Source organism: Pelmatolapia mariae, linkage group LG5 (genome assembly GCF_036321145.2).
Source record: "Pelmatolapia mariae isolate MD_Pm_ZW linkage group LG5, Pm_UMD_F_2, whole genome shotgun sequence".
Classification (NCBI taxonomy): Eukaryota; Metazoa; Chordata; class Actinopteri; order Cichliformes; family Cichlidae; genus Pelmatolapia; species Pelmatolapia mariae.
This window is the reverse complement of record NC_086231.1, coordinates 6,559,156-6,577,793: the sequence shown is the minus strand read 5'-3', so window position 1 is coordinate 6,577,793 and position 18,638 is coordinate 6,559,156. Positions and strand designations below refer to the sequence as shown.

Below are 18,638 nucleotides of genomic sequence, written 5' to 3'. Positions count from 1 at the left end.
TGAAAGGACTTGAATGTGAATCCAAGCCACTGTCTGAAGGGCCATTTTAGCAGCAGGTCAGAAAGATAAAAGCAACTTCATATACCTCAGCATCCTCTGGTGACTACGACAATTACTGTAGTTTGGCAGAAGGCAGCCAGGAGGGATACACGCTGAGAGGAGAGTCTTTGTTTGGCTGTGGCCTGTCATATGGTCTGTTTGTTTCCATCTACGACTATTCTCTGAATCTACCCCTGGTGTAAACAAAACCTAGCTCCACAATTATTCATAATTCAGCAGACATCTTCAGCAAACAAGTGGCAAACAATAATTAGTAACAGAGATGCTCTATTTACTTTATCTCCGTGATCTCATTTACAAAGCAATTCACTGAGTAATTTAGTTTATTGCACCAAGCGAGATGTAGTTTTTACCAAAAAATCAAATATTTATTTAGCTTTTTTTTTTTCATTTTCCATACATTTGCAAGTTAAGGTCAACACTGAAAAGGCTGTGGATACCAGGTGGATGTGACCACTTCCTTAATCACGTTATCCCATAAAACTCTTTCTTTAATTAGACATAACCATTCTCCCCTTACCCCAAAGGAAATAAAATGTCAAAAGGAAAATTAAACATCTCAGGATATGAAATAAACTGAACATATTGTACACATTCACACACAAATCTGGAATAAAGATTGGCTCCCTGTAGGACAAGGCTGGGCATCAGCCAATTCCAGGAAAACAGTCATTTTGTTTCGTCTTAAATCACTGCTGCGGTTTGTGCCTTATTGCCTTAAAATGGCTGTGGAAAGGATAAGAAATGATTAACACACATTTTTTTCTCAGTTTGTCACCATAAACTCCCCTCCTTTTTTTTTTTATAAATCACTAAAATACAGCAAAAGTGCATCAGTCTTTGCCATTCAGACTAAACTGGCAGCTGTTTTCTTCGGCAGTTCTATTATTCAGTGTGTTGCCTCTGTTCTAGTTTCCTTTGCTTTTCGTATATCTGTTTGAAGTTGGTTATTATTTTACAAAAGTGGTCATAGAAAATAAATAGAAATATTTTCCAGAATGTAATTTTATATGACCCAGATGTCATCTCTTCACTGGTACTGTGTGGACTCCCCTGCTAATGCAGTTCTTCTTTCTTCCATGTTGTGTCGTTTGATTAATGATGTCCTTTTCCCCTCACTTTTTCATTAACACTTTTGCAGACTTCACTCTTGTAGTTACCATAGTAAGCATGGTATAAATAAATAAATAAATACATAAAAACAAATAAATACATAAATATTTCAGCATCAAATAAATACATGACACTTTACCTTGGCATGGTTTAACCCCACCCATGTAATGCTGACAGTCCGTCTTTTAACTTAAAATAAATGTTCTTCTTTCGTGAGAGAAACAAACTCTCCCTTTGCACACGGTTAAACAGCAGTTTTAGATATCGCTCATTCTCTTCCTTATTTCATATCATCACCAGAGCTTTTGAATTTAAATCTTAAAACTCTCACACACGAGAAAAAACAAACAAGTGTAAAAAAAGAAAGCAAAAAAAAAAAACTCTCAAAGTTTTCTCAAAGGAGTTCAAAGTCTGAGACTGGGAATTTTGCTAAAGAGATAAAGAGGTGGTACTCTGACTTTAATGAGTACATAGACTGGCTCTGATCTCAGTAGCCTGCCAGAGGGTGAGAAGGGGAGGGAGATAAGTAGGAGGAAGAACAGGGTGTTTAAAAGTGTCTGCTGAGAAGAAGCTGTGCTAGGACCTTTCTTCCTCAGGGTTTCCTGGTGCGTAGTAGCCTGCCAGTTGCCTGAAGCGTGGTCCCCATTCGCTGAGATAGGAGAAATCCTGTTCTGAGGTGGTGGACAGTGTATGAATGGAACTTAGCGAAAGCGCCGGTGAACTGGTGCCCTCAAAGGCGTATGTCTGGAAGGAGTCATATGGTGGCACTGACAGGTCAGCATCAGCCTGCTCCACCTTCTTTCGAATGTAGCCTTTGAAAAGGGAAAAGTCTGTTGCTGCCGCAGCAGCTGCCTCTGCGCCACTGCCACCCACTCGTTTAGCTTGTATCCACTGTGGCAGTGAGCGGATGTCTGGGCCAGAGTCACAGCTCTTGGCCTCTGGAAAGTCATAGAGGTTCCTCAGAGCACTCATGTCATATGCCTGAGTGTCCTGCTCCCCTCCACCCTCATCGTTGTACTTGATGACGTTATCCCTCATGTCCTCCTCGTCCTCTGTCATCCTCTGGCCCTTCCTGTGGCGTTTCAGGGTTAGAATCAGCAAAACAAGAACTGATGGACAGAGAGAGAGAGAGAACAAGAAAGTGAAAAGAGACGATATTTGTAATTCTACATTAAAATAACATATTTAGCAATTCAGTGAATAGATTTAAAGACAAACACATATATCCACAAATGTTCCCACACATGAATTCTCGTGCTCTGGTAAAACACAGATAAAAAGGTTTTCATTTACAGGTTTCTCATCACACGGAGTACAGGGGGCATGAATTCAGACTTGTCAGGGCTTAAACATATTGCATGCAAAAAGTGAATCCCCTTGTCATTTTGTGATGAAAAAACACATAAAATGCCTACATGTTCAGGCCCTTTTTAAAAAAAATGTCCTATTAGTCTGGTAATCTGACTGTCAAACTGTCTCTTTCGCATCTTCAACCCATCTGGATTGTCCACTTCATCTTAAACAGTCTTTTTCAGCCATCTGCTAACTCACCGCCGGTGGCTAGGGTCCTTGCAGTCTAGTCTACCTTCCCTTCATCTGGGGTTTCATTCTATGATGTTGCTTTTCATCTGAGTAAAATGCTTCTATTTTGCATGCTCAGGTTTCTGCAATAAATTTTGCTCGTTACGTGTTCTCTTTCTCCTTACTGAGCTAAATGTGTATGTCGAGCATACACTGCACATGATGGATTTGCAAGTGCTTTCCATAGGAAAGTTTCTAACTACACCCATAGTAACTTTGATTTCACCTCTCGGGGCAAAGGCGCCACAGGGGAAGATAATATATTATCAAGTTTTACATTTCAAATGCATGAGCATTGATTTTTCAACATCTTGATTGCCTCGCTCAGAAATATGATTCAAAAGGCTTAATGGAGACCAATCTGTATATCAATACTCATCCAAGTCAAGTGAAAGTAAGACTTTTTGTTTCTTCAGCTAAGAAATTGAGGAGACCACTCAGAAAGAGAGATAAATGCTTAAAAAATAAGTCTTGATTAAAAAGAATTGTGATAGATCCTGTTATGGACTAATGAGATGAGAGGAAAACAAAGGCTGTATGCACAGATAAATCAATCTGGCTTTAATTTCAGCTTAGTTGTTTTAATTACTGCCTTCATTTGTGATTAGACAAGTCTCACTTAGCTCAGACACCCACCCTCTAACTTCGTCATCCCTCCTCAGGGCTGCACTTTTCCCTCTGAAACTTCCACCAGATTTGTCTCAGATTTTCAACAACATTAAATGTCATTTACAGTGATGGTAAAAACTTATTAGAGCCAGTTATTAATGAATGATGCACACTGGGGAGTGTGACAAAGATAATGAACAACTCAATTTTGAGTAGTGGGATAAACAGCAATCTAGCTGCTCTTTGATCAGGTTATTAGCAAAGAAGAATGTGCAAAGGGATTTATCTACAGTGCATATTAAATACTCTGAAAGACAAGGATAAAAGTACTTTATTCTGATGTTCCTGTCAATACGATTGTACTAACATTCATTTATTAAAATAAAAGGAGAAAGAAAAATCTACTGTAGATCAAAAACTGAACTGTACAACAGCATCAAAATAGCTTCTGACTCACTTCCTTGGTATTTTGTTATCTTAATGCACATTCGTTGTTGTTGTTGTTTATTTTTGTTCATGAAAAACGATGGTCTTTCGCTTCTGAGGGCCATATTTCACAAAAACCAGATTATAAATGGCAGCACTGTCCTGATTCACAAAACACTGCCAATTGCAAATTGCTGACAAATTGGCAAGTACTACAACACTCTTGCAGGCTCAGAATTGTTTCTTTCTCTAAAATGGAAAGCTAATTATTCTACTCTCCCGTTTTACAATATCATCTCAATAAGGGAAAAGAAGTTGCCTGGCATGTTCTCTAAAATGCTTTGTTGTACCTACAGTATTTTTTTCCTTTTAGCAGGCACAATAAGCAACAGCTCTAAAGGGATGCCAGTGAAGGGGCATTCAGATAGACCATTAAGCAGTAGACATCATGCATCTTCTGGAACAGATAGCCTAAAACAGATGCCTACAAGCCCACAGAGATAAAAAAGACTATCAATTATAATGGTGCCTGTGCTGTCCTGCATGGCACATATTGTTTGATGCCCTGAACCCAGAATACCCATTCATACATTGTGAAAATGAGCTATAGTGACGTTGTTTCAGAGTCAAAATAGATGGATGTTAGAAATAGGTGCTGTGTACAGGAAATCCATACATGTTAAAGCATGTATATTAATATGCATAAGGGCACGGAAAATGTGACGCTGAAGGTCATATGATTATATTAATAAATATTTCACCTTTCTTCCCATCTCATTTCTTAGTACACCCTACACAACATTAGAATATAATAGTGATGGGATCTATACAACGAGTTGTTGCTGTTCCTGGTAATTGTTTTTCAATTGCTATAAATGCCCTAAAATTAATTTGTAAAGTGAAACACCCAGTGGGTTCATTGCCTACAGAGCTGTGACACAGACTAAAAAGCTTTGCTGATCTTGAATTGGATTTTATTCATCATCTCTGACTGATATGTACAGTTGTTCTCTTCTTACATTGTTTGTTGGGCTCCACTGGGAAAGCGGTGTCTGTAGCCATTGTGTTTATTCTTCTCCTGTATGAATCGGGTAAATTAATTGCCAGGCGGCTGAAGAAAGAGTCACGGTTTGTGGTAAACTGTGGCACACACAGCCATGCATACTAACCAAGCACTAAGACAATTACTCTAAATTCACACTAATGTGAAGAATAATAGGAGGTAGGAAACTATGAACTTCTAGGTGCAGAACAGTCTCCCTTCAGTAAACTGTGTTAAAGAGTATGTGCTATTATGTGGCATTCTGAAGCGAAGATGATCTGATAGCCTCACTTTTCAAAAACCCTCCTAATGGAATTTACCTTTTAGGTATACAGATGCTTGAATTGAAAGCCACTGAAAACATATTTAACTAGGAGATTAGCATGTCTAAATTTCAATTCAACACCATGTACAGAGTTTACTCTTGCAGGAAGCATATGTACCTGCGCATAGCTGTCTCTTATACATACAAAGCTGGTCCCTATGTGTACAGATGTTGCGATAAGCGTTCCTGACAAGACGGTTAATTTACCCTTGGGCTGCGCTGGTTGCCCCCATGCGGGAGTTCATCACAAGCAGATGGGAGGTAATTGGAATAGATGCATGCAGATGCTGCAACGCAGTGAAATGGATTCATCACATCAGGCCTATAAATGAACTGATGGAGGGATTGTTTGTTCGTAAGGTAATTAGGCAGAAATTTGTTTTCATTTTTCTCATCACCCAACAATTGATATAATAGAGGTTGCCCAGTCTCTGGAGAGAGTGCTAGCTTGTTGGTTAGGCAGTCAGAGTGTATATATGCATATGTGGGAGAGAGAAGATGATGTGCACACAATAACGTTGAATAGAGAGAATGAATTACATTGCAGTTACTAGGAGTGGAGTTATTAATCTAGGTTTGCAATTTGTATAGGTGTATAGCATGTTATGTGGTATAGTATGAAAAAGGAAAAGAGGAAAGTGTGCAGCTGAAGTGATACGATTCCTGTCACATGTCCCACTCTAGTGTTGTTATTCACACTACATGATAGTTGTGAAAACAGTGTTTATCCCCCTGATCCTAACCCCTGCAGTCCTGAGATTTGACTGTCCACATGATGACTAGCAGAATGTAGGCGCTTTAACCTAGCATGTCCTTCAGTTTTTTATATGAGGCACATTTACAGGCAAGAGAATGGCATGGATTACTTACACCATTGGAATAAAGAAAAAAGCTGCATACTGCCTGTTTTTGTTCACTAAGCCACCCATTAAATAAAATATTGTGTACAGTCTATTTTCATGCACAGAATCGAGGTTTTTAGTCGTTTAAAGGCCATACCCAGGTTTTTCAGGGGGATGCAATGTTGCTCAGAGTACCATAACCACAATACCAGAGAAACATTTTTATAGCCAGCAGAGGTTGTCTTAGATTTGTACACAACATTTTGTTGAGGCTTTTAAAGCCATGATGAATAAATGATGCTCTGCTTTTGAAGTTCACTGCAGTAGATGGCTCAGTTAATGGACACAGAGTTTTAACAACTCTCATTAGAAAAGCTCTTAAAAGAAATAGTTAGCGATGTTATTCACAGTTGAGTCTGCATAGTGTCACATCATCCATCATTCAATTCCTGTGCAATGTAAAGTGTGTCGAGGAACGAGCGAGGGAAACAAAACACTGTGACAGCGCTGTGGTCTCGTGCTGTCACTGTGGAGTGGAGCACCAACACGTACAGAAGGGGAAAGTGGGAAGGAAACTCATGAAAATTTAAAAAATGGCAATATCAAACATCTCTTAGGGGGTTAGCATATGCATTTATGTGTGCTAGGAGGTGCACATGTGTATGTGTCTCTCTATAAAAATCCAATAATTTCTGGAAAGCCCATTTAAAGCCTCTATTCCAAGTGCTGAGACTGCTCTTTTACATGTTTGCTTTCTCAAGATGCCTTCCACTTCACTCCCATTCATTCCATCACAGTCTGTGTTCCAGGGATCAAAGTAGCTTGATATCATTTACAAAACTAGATGTCATCTGTGCCTCTTTTTCTAGTGAGAGCAGCAACAAAAGGTGTTTTTAATCTGTTTTAATGTCTCACATTTAAGTTTTTAACAAATATGCATTTTCAGTTTAATTAAATATGGATTAAATATAAAACTGGCCAGTCCAATAAAAGGTAACATGACTGTAGGAATTAATGACAAAAAGGCACTGAGCTTGAATTGATGTCTTTAGGCCCAGCTGTCAACTAGTTGATCCCACTGTGATTCCATTGAATCTCAAAGTAAACATCCCAAACTATGCATTACTGCAAAAAAGCAAACTAATGAATCCATACAACAATTCAACATACAGCCATACATTCATCTTCCATACATTTATAAGAACATTCACTTGCTTACCTATTAGTATAAGCATGCACACCAGTAGTGCTATAAGTGCCCCAGGACTGAGAGCTGCACTCATTACATAGGCTGTGGCATTGCAGGACTGGATGGCTCCATCTGCATTATAAAACATAAAAGGAGCATTTACTTTGCAAATTTAACACAAGCAGTTTGTCAAAGCCTCATCTTGTAAAGAAAATGTCTTTTATCATGTATATATTAAGATTTTAAGAGTGTGAAATCTCTGTAGAGGACCATTTTAATGCAAATTTATGCCCTTGTGTTATTTTGTTGTTTGGCATGTAGATGACCTTTTAGCACTCCCGCTTCTGCAGAAGGTGACAGTGATGATAATGTTAGTAATGGCGCAGCTCATACAGTAGCACTCACCTGTGTCACAGCCACAAACACGAATGGTCAGGGTGCCTGTGGAGCTGAGGGAGGGAGGCCCACTGTCAACTACTAGAATAGGCAGGAAGTACACGTTCTGCTCATGGCGGTTAAAGCCTGACCGCTGAGTCCGGATGCCAGCTGTGTTGTCTGGGTCAGATATAGGTTGGGATCAGAGAGAAGGTAAAGCAGAGAAACACATTTTAGTGACTTTATCATAAATAATACCATCTATGTCTCCTTGATAGTGTCTAGCTTTTACTAGCCTTCGGTAAATTTCATGGAACTCAATTCAGTAAGTTTATTACCACTGTTGTGTTTTTTTGTCTACTTTGTACTTACATCTGCACTTATAAAATCAGTAAAAGAACTACTTGTAGAAGTGTTGTTCACTCAAGCTTAAATAAATAATTATAGCTTTCAAGACTTGAAAGTTGACAATAATTCCAAGTAGTAGAAGTAACTCAAGTAGAATAAATAATTTTAGTCGGTGCACAGTCCAAGGTTTCCAGACAAAGAATGTCAAGTTTAACCTGAGGTTAAACTTTTCTGGGAAAATAAACTGCTTTTATGCCATTAACATTTATCATGTATCTTCTTTTTCAAAAGCAAACAACAAGAGGAGAGGAAATCACTGTGAAAGCCACTGTGTGAAATTAAACTTTACTTGTGTATGTACGAGCTCTCTGCCAGAGACAAAGATAAATGTAACTCAGAATACAGGACGAGGCTTTGACAAATAGAGTCAGAGTTGCTTCGTGGGTATACTTGCATAGAGGATAGCAAGTAATTCATCTCTTCAAACGTATATCACTGTTATTCGTGTTGTCTCGGAGCTCCTCTGACACATGTAGAACAATTTTCATATTACCGTTTAAGTACGGGAAGCCTACACCTGAATTTGTCCTTTTGACTTTAACACAGCATTCCATTCTACTGCTGCACGCTGTATGAAAAGATTCTCCCTACATCTGCTACAGTCTGTATCCAACAGTAACAACGTAATTGATCACTTAATTTGTCAGTCCAAATGAACACAACAGTCTGAGACTGTATGCCTCTGAAAACTTTAAAACACCCCCACACCACGTATCGTTTAATTTCTGTATCCGGAAGGATAATTAGATTAGGATTCAGTTTTCAATTCTTTTTTTCCCTTATGGTATTATTTATAACAAAATGTGTATTTTTATTTTCCTTTAAAATTTGTCTTATGTATCTTTTTAGCATGCCACGGGGCATTTCACCCATAACATGAAGGCAGTTTGTCATGTAGCAGCAAATTTTATTTGTTGAGATAAGGTTTTGCTTTACAGACGACCAGCAACAACTTCAAAGAGTTTACCAACATGAAAAAAATGCCTTTTCATCATTGTGTGTCAAGACTTGGAGACAGAACGCAATGTGAGGCCATGATAAGGAAAAGAAGTGACAGATTGAAAGTGACAAGCTGACAAATGTGTCCATGAAAAAAAGGCAGTGTCAAAAAGAGGGGTAGAAGAATCAAATGTCTGAGTGGTATTTTGTTTGCCTCACATCAAAACATATACATGTTCTGAGGTGTTGTTTGTGGGCTTGACTATACATATATATATATATATATATATATATATATATATATATATATATATATATATATATATATATATATATATATATATATGAAAGTTGTGTATTTTTTCTAGGGAAATGGGGTGAAATTGTAACATTACATCTAAGAATATATGTATTGTGATTATTTACCAGTCTCCATAATCACTACATAGAAGGCAGACATTGTAAGCAGACACTGATAACCTTTATGATTTTCCAATGTGTGTGTAAGTGTGCATTTTTTTGTGAAAAGGCAGAAAAACACTTGTGGTATACTTCTGCTGTCCCCAGTGTCTGTATCTATATTATTGTGTTATATTTGTTGGATTCACATGTAAGCGAGCGGAACTGCAGCAGACCTTGCTGCCTCCTTTACAGTGACATTTCTGTGGCTCCGGCTGCTCCCCTGACATTTTCCTGGTGTCAGATCAATCTTGATTTAGCCAGTTGTCACATTCACTTAGGTACACATATCTAAACGACGGATCTGCAAGTGCATTTGCAAAAATACAGACAGGCATGGAGAAGCTCATCTTCCTGACAAAGCAAAGTCATCACTGGGGAACACTGATTTTAATGTTTCCTTACATTTTGCAGGTAGGTATAAATTTTATGTTCAATACAATATTTGAAAGTGTTGTTAAAGTGTTCAAATATGAAAGATATTTCAAAGTTTAAACATTTATATAAAAGGCTTTGAAAAAAAATATAGTCACGGTACAACTTTGCAGTTTATGAGATATACCATAAAACCATAAAAATACTTTTTTAAAATGGAGAGAATCATCCACATACTGGCATGCAATATTTTCTAATGATATTTTTCTCAACTAACAGGAGTGTAACAGCTGGTGTTTATCCAAAAAATAATAATAGAAATATCTCCCTTTTATGAGACAAAGGTCTAATCACACAAAAAATACACAATTTTCCCTACACTGTAAAAAACATCTCAAACAACTTGTCTTCTGGCAGTTAACTTTATCGGTTATTTTATGTTAAAAACATCAACCATCTGGCACTAGATTAAAATAACGCAGAAACTGTAATTATGGATTTAAATTTATATTTTCACAAAGTTTTTTGAGCAACAGTCTTTCAAGTAAACATTGTCTTAAGGTGTATTTTTAAAAATGGATTTCACCAAATTTCTATATAGCGGTACGGTCCTTGCAGGGACTATGTATGCGAGTGTCCTGCTGCCTGTCCTGCCTTAGGTGCCAGACTACTTAAAGCCAGAGAAAGGAGAGCTCGAGTGCCAGAGAGCCTTTTTGGTTTGTAGCTAGAGAGCTGTGTGTGGTGGTTGCTTAGTCCTGCTCTGTGAAGAGGAGTGTGTGTTTTGGTGATCAGCCTTTTTGATTTACTTTATAATTCAGTGACAAAACTCGGGTTTAGTTGTTTCCTGTCTTTAAAAGGCGATAGTGGCTTGTCCGTCTCTTTCATTTTATTTAGTAAAAAAATTAATACAAACTTTTAAGTTAGCAATTGTGCCTCCTTGTCTCCTTTTTTTCAACCTGGATACTTTTTGTTACTTTCCCTCATCACTTAGGCCTTATAGGGGTCAATTATTAATAATATAATATTATTAATATTATCACTTCATTATGGTGGTAAGTATCAGTTCATTATAGATATGTCGCACCTGTGCACATTCAAATCCTTAAACTCACTCACAACAAATATAACACCTGGTCGTAGACTGGACTCCTACTTTTACTGTCATTACCTAAAAATTCAATAATACTGATAATGTTATCAGCATAGCTGCACAAATACTGAATGCTTATTCACACATAGCTTTAATTTAGGATCTTTGCCCTCTTACCTTTCAAATCCAACAGGGAGAAGTACCGATTGCTGGAGGCTTCAGGGGCAAGATTGAAGTAGAAACGATGTCCAGTCTGTGGCTCGTCTCTATCCACCACACTGATGGTGTGAATTAACTTAGGAAAGCAAAGAAGAAAAAGTAAAATAGAGTAACAAGAAAGAAGGCACAGACGTTAAGACTTTTCTACTCATTTCAAATAAATGTATATATAAAAACACTTTGCATTTCAAATATTTCTTTTATAAATGAGAAATTGATGTGGAACGAGTGTACTTGGATGCAACAGACTAAGAAAGCGTCCTATATAACAGAGTAGTTTAAAGGGACTACAGCTGCAAAGAGATTGAAAAAAATCCTTTCTAGAAAGTTGACACAGCAAAATAATAAAAAAAAAAGTCTTAATGTTAGAAATGCAAAACTGGCATAAAATATCTCACTAAAAAGAGAAAAGAACTAAGAACAGAAAAAAAGAGCCAGAGTCAGAGACACTCTCTGATGTTGCCATATTTGTGCTAAGAAGGAGTAAAGTCAAAATGGAAATGTGCAGGAGAACAGAAAGAAAGACAGACTAGGTGGGGGTGTAGTTCTCCTATCTAATGCAATAATAGTGATCCACATTCAAAGATAAAAATCAACTGTGATCCAATTTTGAGAACTCTGTGTGGATACAATAAGGTGAGATAGGATTCACTGTGAGCTGAACAGACATCAAACAGCCCCTGGAGATCCTTTCACCTTAACATGGGGCTCTCAGTGACAATTCATCTTCCTCTCATCCTATTACTCCACAGCCAGCATGAAACCACGAGCTGATAAATGATATTTTCACATCACATCCATCGGCTCTGTTTCTATGTTTCCTCTGCCAGTACACAACTAAGGCCATGTCATTACTATTTTGATTATCTTCATCTTTGTTTATTACAAAACAATCACTGAGTTTAGGTAAATAAAATAAACCAAAAAAGCTGCAGACAAAACAGTACCTCTTCAAATTTGTTTGTTCAAAATAAATGTCAAAATTATCTACATGACATGGATGTTACGATGGCACTAGATGAAAAATATTTGTGATGCATGTGTGATATAACTTAACTTATTTATTCACCCTTCTTTTTATATTAATGCATGTTATCTTAGCCATGTCTTCCAGCTGCCATTAACTAAATGATGTAAATATTTTTATAATAACTGATTTCATACAACCCACACTTAGTCAGATGAGTCACAGTTTGAACCACACTTATCTTAAAAAGGTTTTTTTTAATCTCTTGAATCTCTCCCTTCTCTATTATGCCCATCCATGTGATTTCTGCACTTTAATATTAAATGAATATTAAAATTAATTGCACGTTCCTCGGTCTCTTGTTGGGACTGCTGTCCCTTCAGCAGTTCTCAATGGCCACTAAACTTTGTCCAACAAGGTGCATGAGCGTACAGGAAAGGTAGTGGAGGGGCCGGCCAAGTTAAGAGATTTTATGGGGCAAGCCGGTGTCAGTAATGAAAATTAACCAATGGGCGGGTGTCAGTGCTTGTAGTGCCAGCCCTTCAAGCCGACCTGTAGACTGTTTAATTATGTCAACAAAGAGAAAAATAAATTATACTGATCCATTGGCAGATGCAAAGTATGCCTGATTACCAGTCCAACCCTATCACTACATCACAACAAAGGTTGCTTGAAGTTAAAGATCACACAATAATACAGAGAAATCCACAACAACCAGATGAGACCCTGTGAGCAAGCACTTGGTGACAGGGGGAAGAAAAAACTCCCTTTTAACAGGAAGAAGAAGGAAAAAAATGAACATTTAACATTTGTGAGTATGTGGATGATTATTTTAAGCCTCATCACATCTTAATTATTTGATTTGCAATCAACTTCAGTGGTTCTGATAAAATTACAAAAACAAACAAACAAACAAACAAACAAACAAAAAACTGTCACTGTCCAAATACTCATTTTTTTCAGTCGTCATCAGCAGCATTATTCTGATTGCAAACACAGTCAGCTTCCCTCTGACCTAATCTACATTCTTTAAAGATTTAGTAATTATGATCGACACTCTGCACTTAGTTGCAAAACACCGCATTATATGACAGAGATAAAGTGTCTAGGCAGAAAATCATTGCATAAAACAAATGATTAAAAATATACATATAAAGTGTAAATGGTTAAGAAAGGAATGTGGAACAGGCAGTATCTCCCGAAGTCCACCACTGTTATAATTTTTGTAGAACCTTGTAAAAAGACCAGCAAATTCATTTTGTAGTGGGGTTATTTTTTGTAATATTGTTTTTGGTGTTAAGGCAGACAAGTTTTATCTTGTACTAGGTGATGGGTACATGTACACACACACACACACACACACACACAGTTCAAAATCAGTAGAGACACACATGACAAACAACCTCCAGAACTCTTAAGTGAGGCATTTTTCAGAATGATTAAAGCAGGTGTTCGACAGTTGTAATTCCTTTGTCTGGTTTCAGAAAAGCACGCAGGATCAGATAAGATCAAGAGAAATGTATCAAGCCATTACTCAGCTGTTATAGTAGAAGTCTCTTCTTTTAGATGCAGGATACAGGTGCAGAAAAATGTTAAAGAGTTTTTTTTTTTTTATTGAACTAAACCCTTCTGTCTTTTCTCTTCACCCATATGCCTCTTTGGCCTGTTCTCACTGTTTATCACGGTGATTACCTTTTTCTCTAATTGCTTGTCCTTTACATTTATCTTTTACAAAGCGTCTCCCTTTCATCCTTTTACAAAAATGCGTCCTTCATTCATCATCTGTAAATTGATTATTCAAACAATATTATTGTAGATGTAATCCATGTGGTTCACATATAAAGTCATCTGCTTCATTGTGTGATTTTTAAGCTCAATTTGCCCGTCTGTGAGACAGCCTCATTTATGGCACTGCACAGAACTCTTTGAGCCTGAGTGATGGCTATGCATTACTGTGACTAAGCTACTGCTGAGCACACTTCCGGGCCACAATTGTGCCTTCACAATAAACAGCGTCTCAGGATTGACGTTGCATCACAAACACAGAACAGGCTTAGTCATACTAACAGCTCAGGGAGGCTGTTTTGGATAATATGCCTTACTTTGTAATTACAAAATGCTACAGCATGATTTCAGACTAAATCACTGCTTCTTCCTCAGTGTGGTGCAAAATCTCCACTCACAAATTATAGAAACACATGGACTATGAAATAGTGGCTGTACTCATAAAATGTGATTAAAAAAAATGAAAGCATATTATGAGACGACTCAAATCCCACATTTTATATTCAACATTTTTTACACATGAACCAGTGTCAAGAGAATCATATCGGGATATCGTCTGCAGTTCGCCTTTCTCACGCCCGCCACACACCGTGAGCCTCTCCATATCAGATACGGTCACACTACTCGAAATACAGTTTGGTTGAGCAATGTGAGTGCTTGGTTACGGTCTGCAGTGCCCAGATAAAACTCCCAGAACAATTTACCTTTACTGTTTTTAACTCAGACACAATCAGACATAACGCAGACTTTCTAGGGCACTGGCAAGTCTGTTTAATGTGAGATCATACTGAGTCACATGCAGCTTTGCAAGTTAATGTCAAGAAGCATTAAGAGCGGCATTACATGTGTGTGGTAGCTTAGACATGTAGAATGAGGTTCTATGCCCACAGGGCATGTTTTTTTTTCTCAGTGTTATTGTATTGTCTTTTTGTTACAATATAAAGCGCCTTGAGCCGACTTAGCGCTATATAAAAAAAATTGAATTGAAAATTGAAAAGTTTTTTGCACAGTATCAGAGGATACAAATCTTCTGTAGCTGTCTTTGGTGAAAAAACAGTAAGTACACAGTGTTTTGTATTGTCAGTTTGAAAATAGAACAATTTTGGATATAGTTCAGCATGACAGCACTCATCAGTGTCACTTCTTTCTCCCTAACCAATCAAAACCAAGAAGAGGTGGGACCTACAATATCAATACTGTCCAGAGTGCCAGAAGAAGAAACTGATTCTAGCTGTCACTGACAAACTAGTAATTTACAATCTAACATCGAAGAAGACGGTTTTGTAACCTAGCAACAATAAGTGATTCAGAGAAGCGCTCTGAAAATGGGGTCATTCGTGGATCTAGAGTTACGAAAAAAAGAAACAGACAAAAAAACCCTTAAGCTATAATGTCAGGATCCAACCTTATACATACTCTAAATGTAAATGATGTTTAATGTAATCCCAAGATATTTTGATATCTTCTTTTCCACAATGATGTGGAAAAAATGAGCAATGCCATCTCATTTGCTTTCTTGATTGGAGCACCCTGACTAAAGTTTCCTACACCCTTTGAATATGTCACACATTGCCAGTGTTGGTACTCACATCAATGCCACAGTCGGCATGTTGTCTCCATCAGAGTTATATGACTGCTTTGATCATGAATTGCAAATTATTTCATGAAAATACTGTAAACCATGGCTCAAATGTTTGCACTGCTGTTTTATATCTTTGATTTCTTCTATAATCACACTTCGATTCGTTTAATATGAGAATTTAAAGAAGAGCAAAGGCCAAGCAAAATTCAAAAAGGGAAAAACATCCCCTTTTTTTAAAGACATTTGTATTTCACAGAGTATTTTGACCGGCAATAAACATCTTTATGAGTGTGTGTCTTCTCACACAATAACATAGACACAGTGACATAGAGCAAAAACTACCACACATACACAGTGATCTATGAAAAATACAGTTCAGTGTTGTATGCCAAAACGGGATGATAGTTTCTTCTCATCATTCTCTGAAGCACTGTCAACTTTATTTCTCTCTGAAGGTAAAAGAATAATGAGCAAAGAGAAGACACTATAAGCAATAACTTTATAATCAACCGGGGGATGAATCTACTCCTCTATTTGAAGAATATGAACAACAGTGAAGATGTAGTAAATGAGCCATGATCTGCTTTCTGTGACTGTGCCCTCAGTGGGGGGGACTCTCTTGCAGCATCTCAGGGTGAGTGGAAACTAAGTGCCAAGGGAGAGAGTGTAAAGTGAGGGAGAGAAATGAGAGAGGAGTGTGTGGGAGTTTATCGAGCAGCTAGTGAAGCTCCCTCAAGCACAATCACCTAATTAGATTTCTATCTAGCAGTCCCCTTTCCTGACCCCCTTAAATCTCTTGCATCTCTGGAAAACTACAGGGGGAGACTTCCCAAAAGTACACCCCATCTACACTATAGGTGTCTGAAAGGTGAAGGTTGTGAGGCAGAGGAGGCTTTCTCATTCACAGTAGAAATCAGCCATTTCATGATGGCAGTGGGGAGGGTAATGAAAAATAAATAAATAAATAAACATTAAACTACTTAATATGTGTAGTGCTGGGTTCATCTCTGAAGCCTGGAATTCACTGCAAGCATCAGTGGTGTGTTTTCAAATGCATCCATTATTCTGAGTGGTGAAAAGCATTCTCCTGTTGCCCAGCGTAGAATTAAACTGTCTCAATGCATTGTGCAAAACTTGAGTCACATAGCATGGGCAGACTAGACTGTCAAAAGATACATGCGAAAAATAAAAAGTAATATTAACTGGCACCATAGAACAATCGTGAACTGGTTCTTGTAGAAAACCGGCACCCAGCATCCAATTTTTTGAAATTGCTAGTCTGCTTGTTTATCCATCAGATTTCAGGTTGTGTGCCAGAGGAGGGAAATAGCATTGCAGTATACAGTGTGGATATGGACATAACCTTTTTTTTTATTGCACAGCACCGCGATGGTAAAGTGGAGGAACTAATTTTTCTTGGTTTCATTAACATACCGCATTACTTTTAGGGAAACGTATTCAGTGTAATGTGTGTAATAATTACTTTTTCTGAGTAGAGATCCGAACACGGACCACAACAAACATGCACCAACATTTGATCCACAACGTGCAAATTAACTTGTATCAATGTAATGTCTTTCGTATGCAGCTTAGCAATGGTGGTCATTCTCAAAGTGAATCAATGAGGAATCGAATCAGTAAGTGATATCAATAATAGAATCAGAATTACTAAATTCTTATCCATTCCCATTCCTAGTTCACAGTACTCAAATGGACTCCACAGTCATCAGATCTCAATCCAGTAGAGCACCTTAGATGGGAAATGTGCATCATGGATATTCGCTGACAAATCTACTGCAACTGTGTAATGCTATCATGTCAAAGTCTAAGGAATGTTTCCAGCATCTTGCTAAAAATTAAGGCCGATCTGTTACTAGCAAGGTGTGCCCTAACATAGTGTTGTTAAAATATATTCACTTACAAGGATTTGAGGTAAAAATCTGAATTGTCCTCAAAAGAAAAACTATAGTACTGACTGTCTGCCTTTTTTGAGTGTCTGACTTAAATGGTTTAACTCAATCATTATGACATTTTGCTGTCAAGTGTCCTCCTGTTTTCCTGCAAATAAAAGCTAAGCTCTCCAGAAAAATTACAGAAATTAAGTATGTTCATTTTATTCGTTTAGTTACAAAAAAAGCCAATTTAACATTTTAGATGCAGCGACAAATATCATTTGACATCCAGACTTTCTGCCTGAAGAAAAAAAAAGTTGTACTGAATGCACAAAGACCTTGATGCTGTAAACACTGACAAGGTTAATTTGGGGGAAAAAAAGGAAACTGTGAATAATTAGTCTGTCAAGTCTGCTGGTTCATCTGATTCAACATTCACATTTGAAAGACAAAAGGAAGAGGCATTTGGTAAGTAGAATAGATGATTCATTCAGTCTCCTACTCATGAAGCACTGGCAAAACTATGAGTCTGTCTGTATTTTCCTGTGTTTTTTTTTCTCATCTCTGCTGGTTTACGCCTTGTTTTACTAATTTCTCCTTTATATCTGATGTGTGCTTGCATGTTTTTGTCTTAGTCCTTTATGCATGTCCATAAGGTGAGTGAACAATGTGCTCATATGTGTGCTATGTGAGTGCAGGCTTAGCATTTAGCTATTTCAAACTGAGTCCTCGAGGGTTAGAGGTTGGCAATATTTTGGCCAAACCGAGGTGATCTGTCGCATTGACCCACTCAGCCAACTGTAAGACAGCATGGCAGAGCTGACAGGGCTCTGTTACCCCAGGCCACACTTAGTATTTGGCTTTCCAACCAGCCTTTTTTCTGCACACATTGCACTATATGATATCTGTCTCTTTGCATTTAATCAGATAAATACCACGAGGTGGGTGAGGGATGGCGCATGAACACAGTCATGTGCCATTTAGAGAGGTGCTGAACGCTGGGGAAAATTGCCAAATCAGGACACGGACCAGGAATAGCAAATGTTAAATGTAATTTAAATCCTGTAAAATCTTAATAAAATTAAGTTACGTATGTATTATTTTGTGTGATTCATGGCCCGAATGGCAATTGTAGTTAAAATGGATCACATCATAAGACCATTAAGACTCATTCATAATTTGGGTGTTGAGTAGTGATCTGTACGCTACTAAATTGGCTTTGTTTATTTGCTATGATAATTTAACCTTTATATTTTATAGATTTGCATAGTTCTGTTATGCAAGTCTGTTTAACTCAGACTTTGAAAGCCTGTGACAGTTAAAAACTGTTTTACAATTTTTTTAATGTTTTCATTTGAAT

The 18,638-nt window shown here is 37.6% G+C and overlaps 1 protein-coding gene across 4 annotated transcripts in view; it reads right to left on the bottom strand.

Moving 5' to 3' along the window:
- Nucleotides 1-398: 398 nt before the first annotated feature.
- LOC134627414 (cadherin-22-like) overlaps nt 399-18,638 on the bottom strand; it is a 158,960-nt gene continuing 140,720 nt past the window's right edge. For all 4 annotated transcript variants that reach the window (XM_063473464.1, XM_063473467.1, XM_063473465.1 and 1 more), the window contains 4 exons: nt 11,011-11,128; nt 7,593-7,742; nt 7,218-7,319; nt 399-2,282 (listed from right to left, as the gene is read on the bottom strand). In XM_063473464.1, coding sequence (XP_063329534.1) covers nt 1,750-2,282; nt 7,218-7,319; nt 7,593-7,742; nt 11,011-11,128 — 903 coding nt within the window. In that variant the 3' untranslated portion in view covers nt 399-1,749. The remainder of the gene's footprint in view (nt 2,283-7,217; nt 7,320-7,592; nt 7,743-11,010; nt 11,129-18,638) is intronic.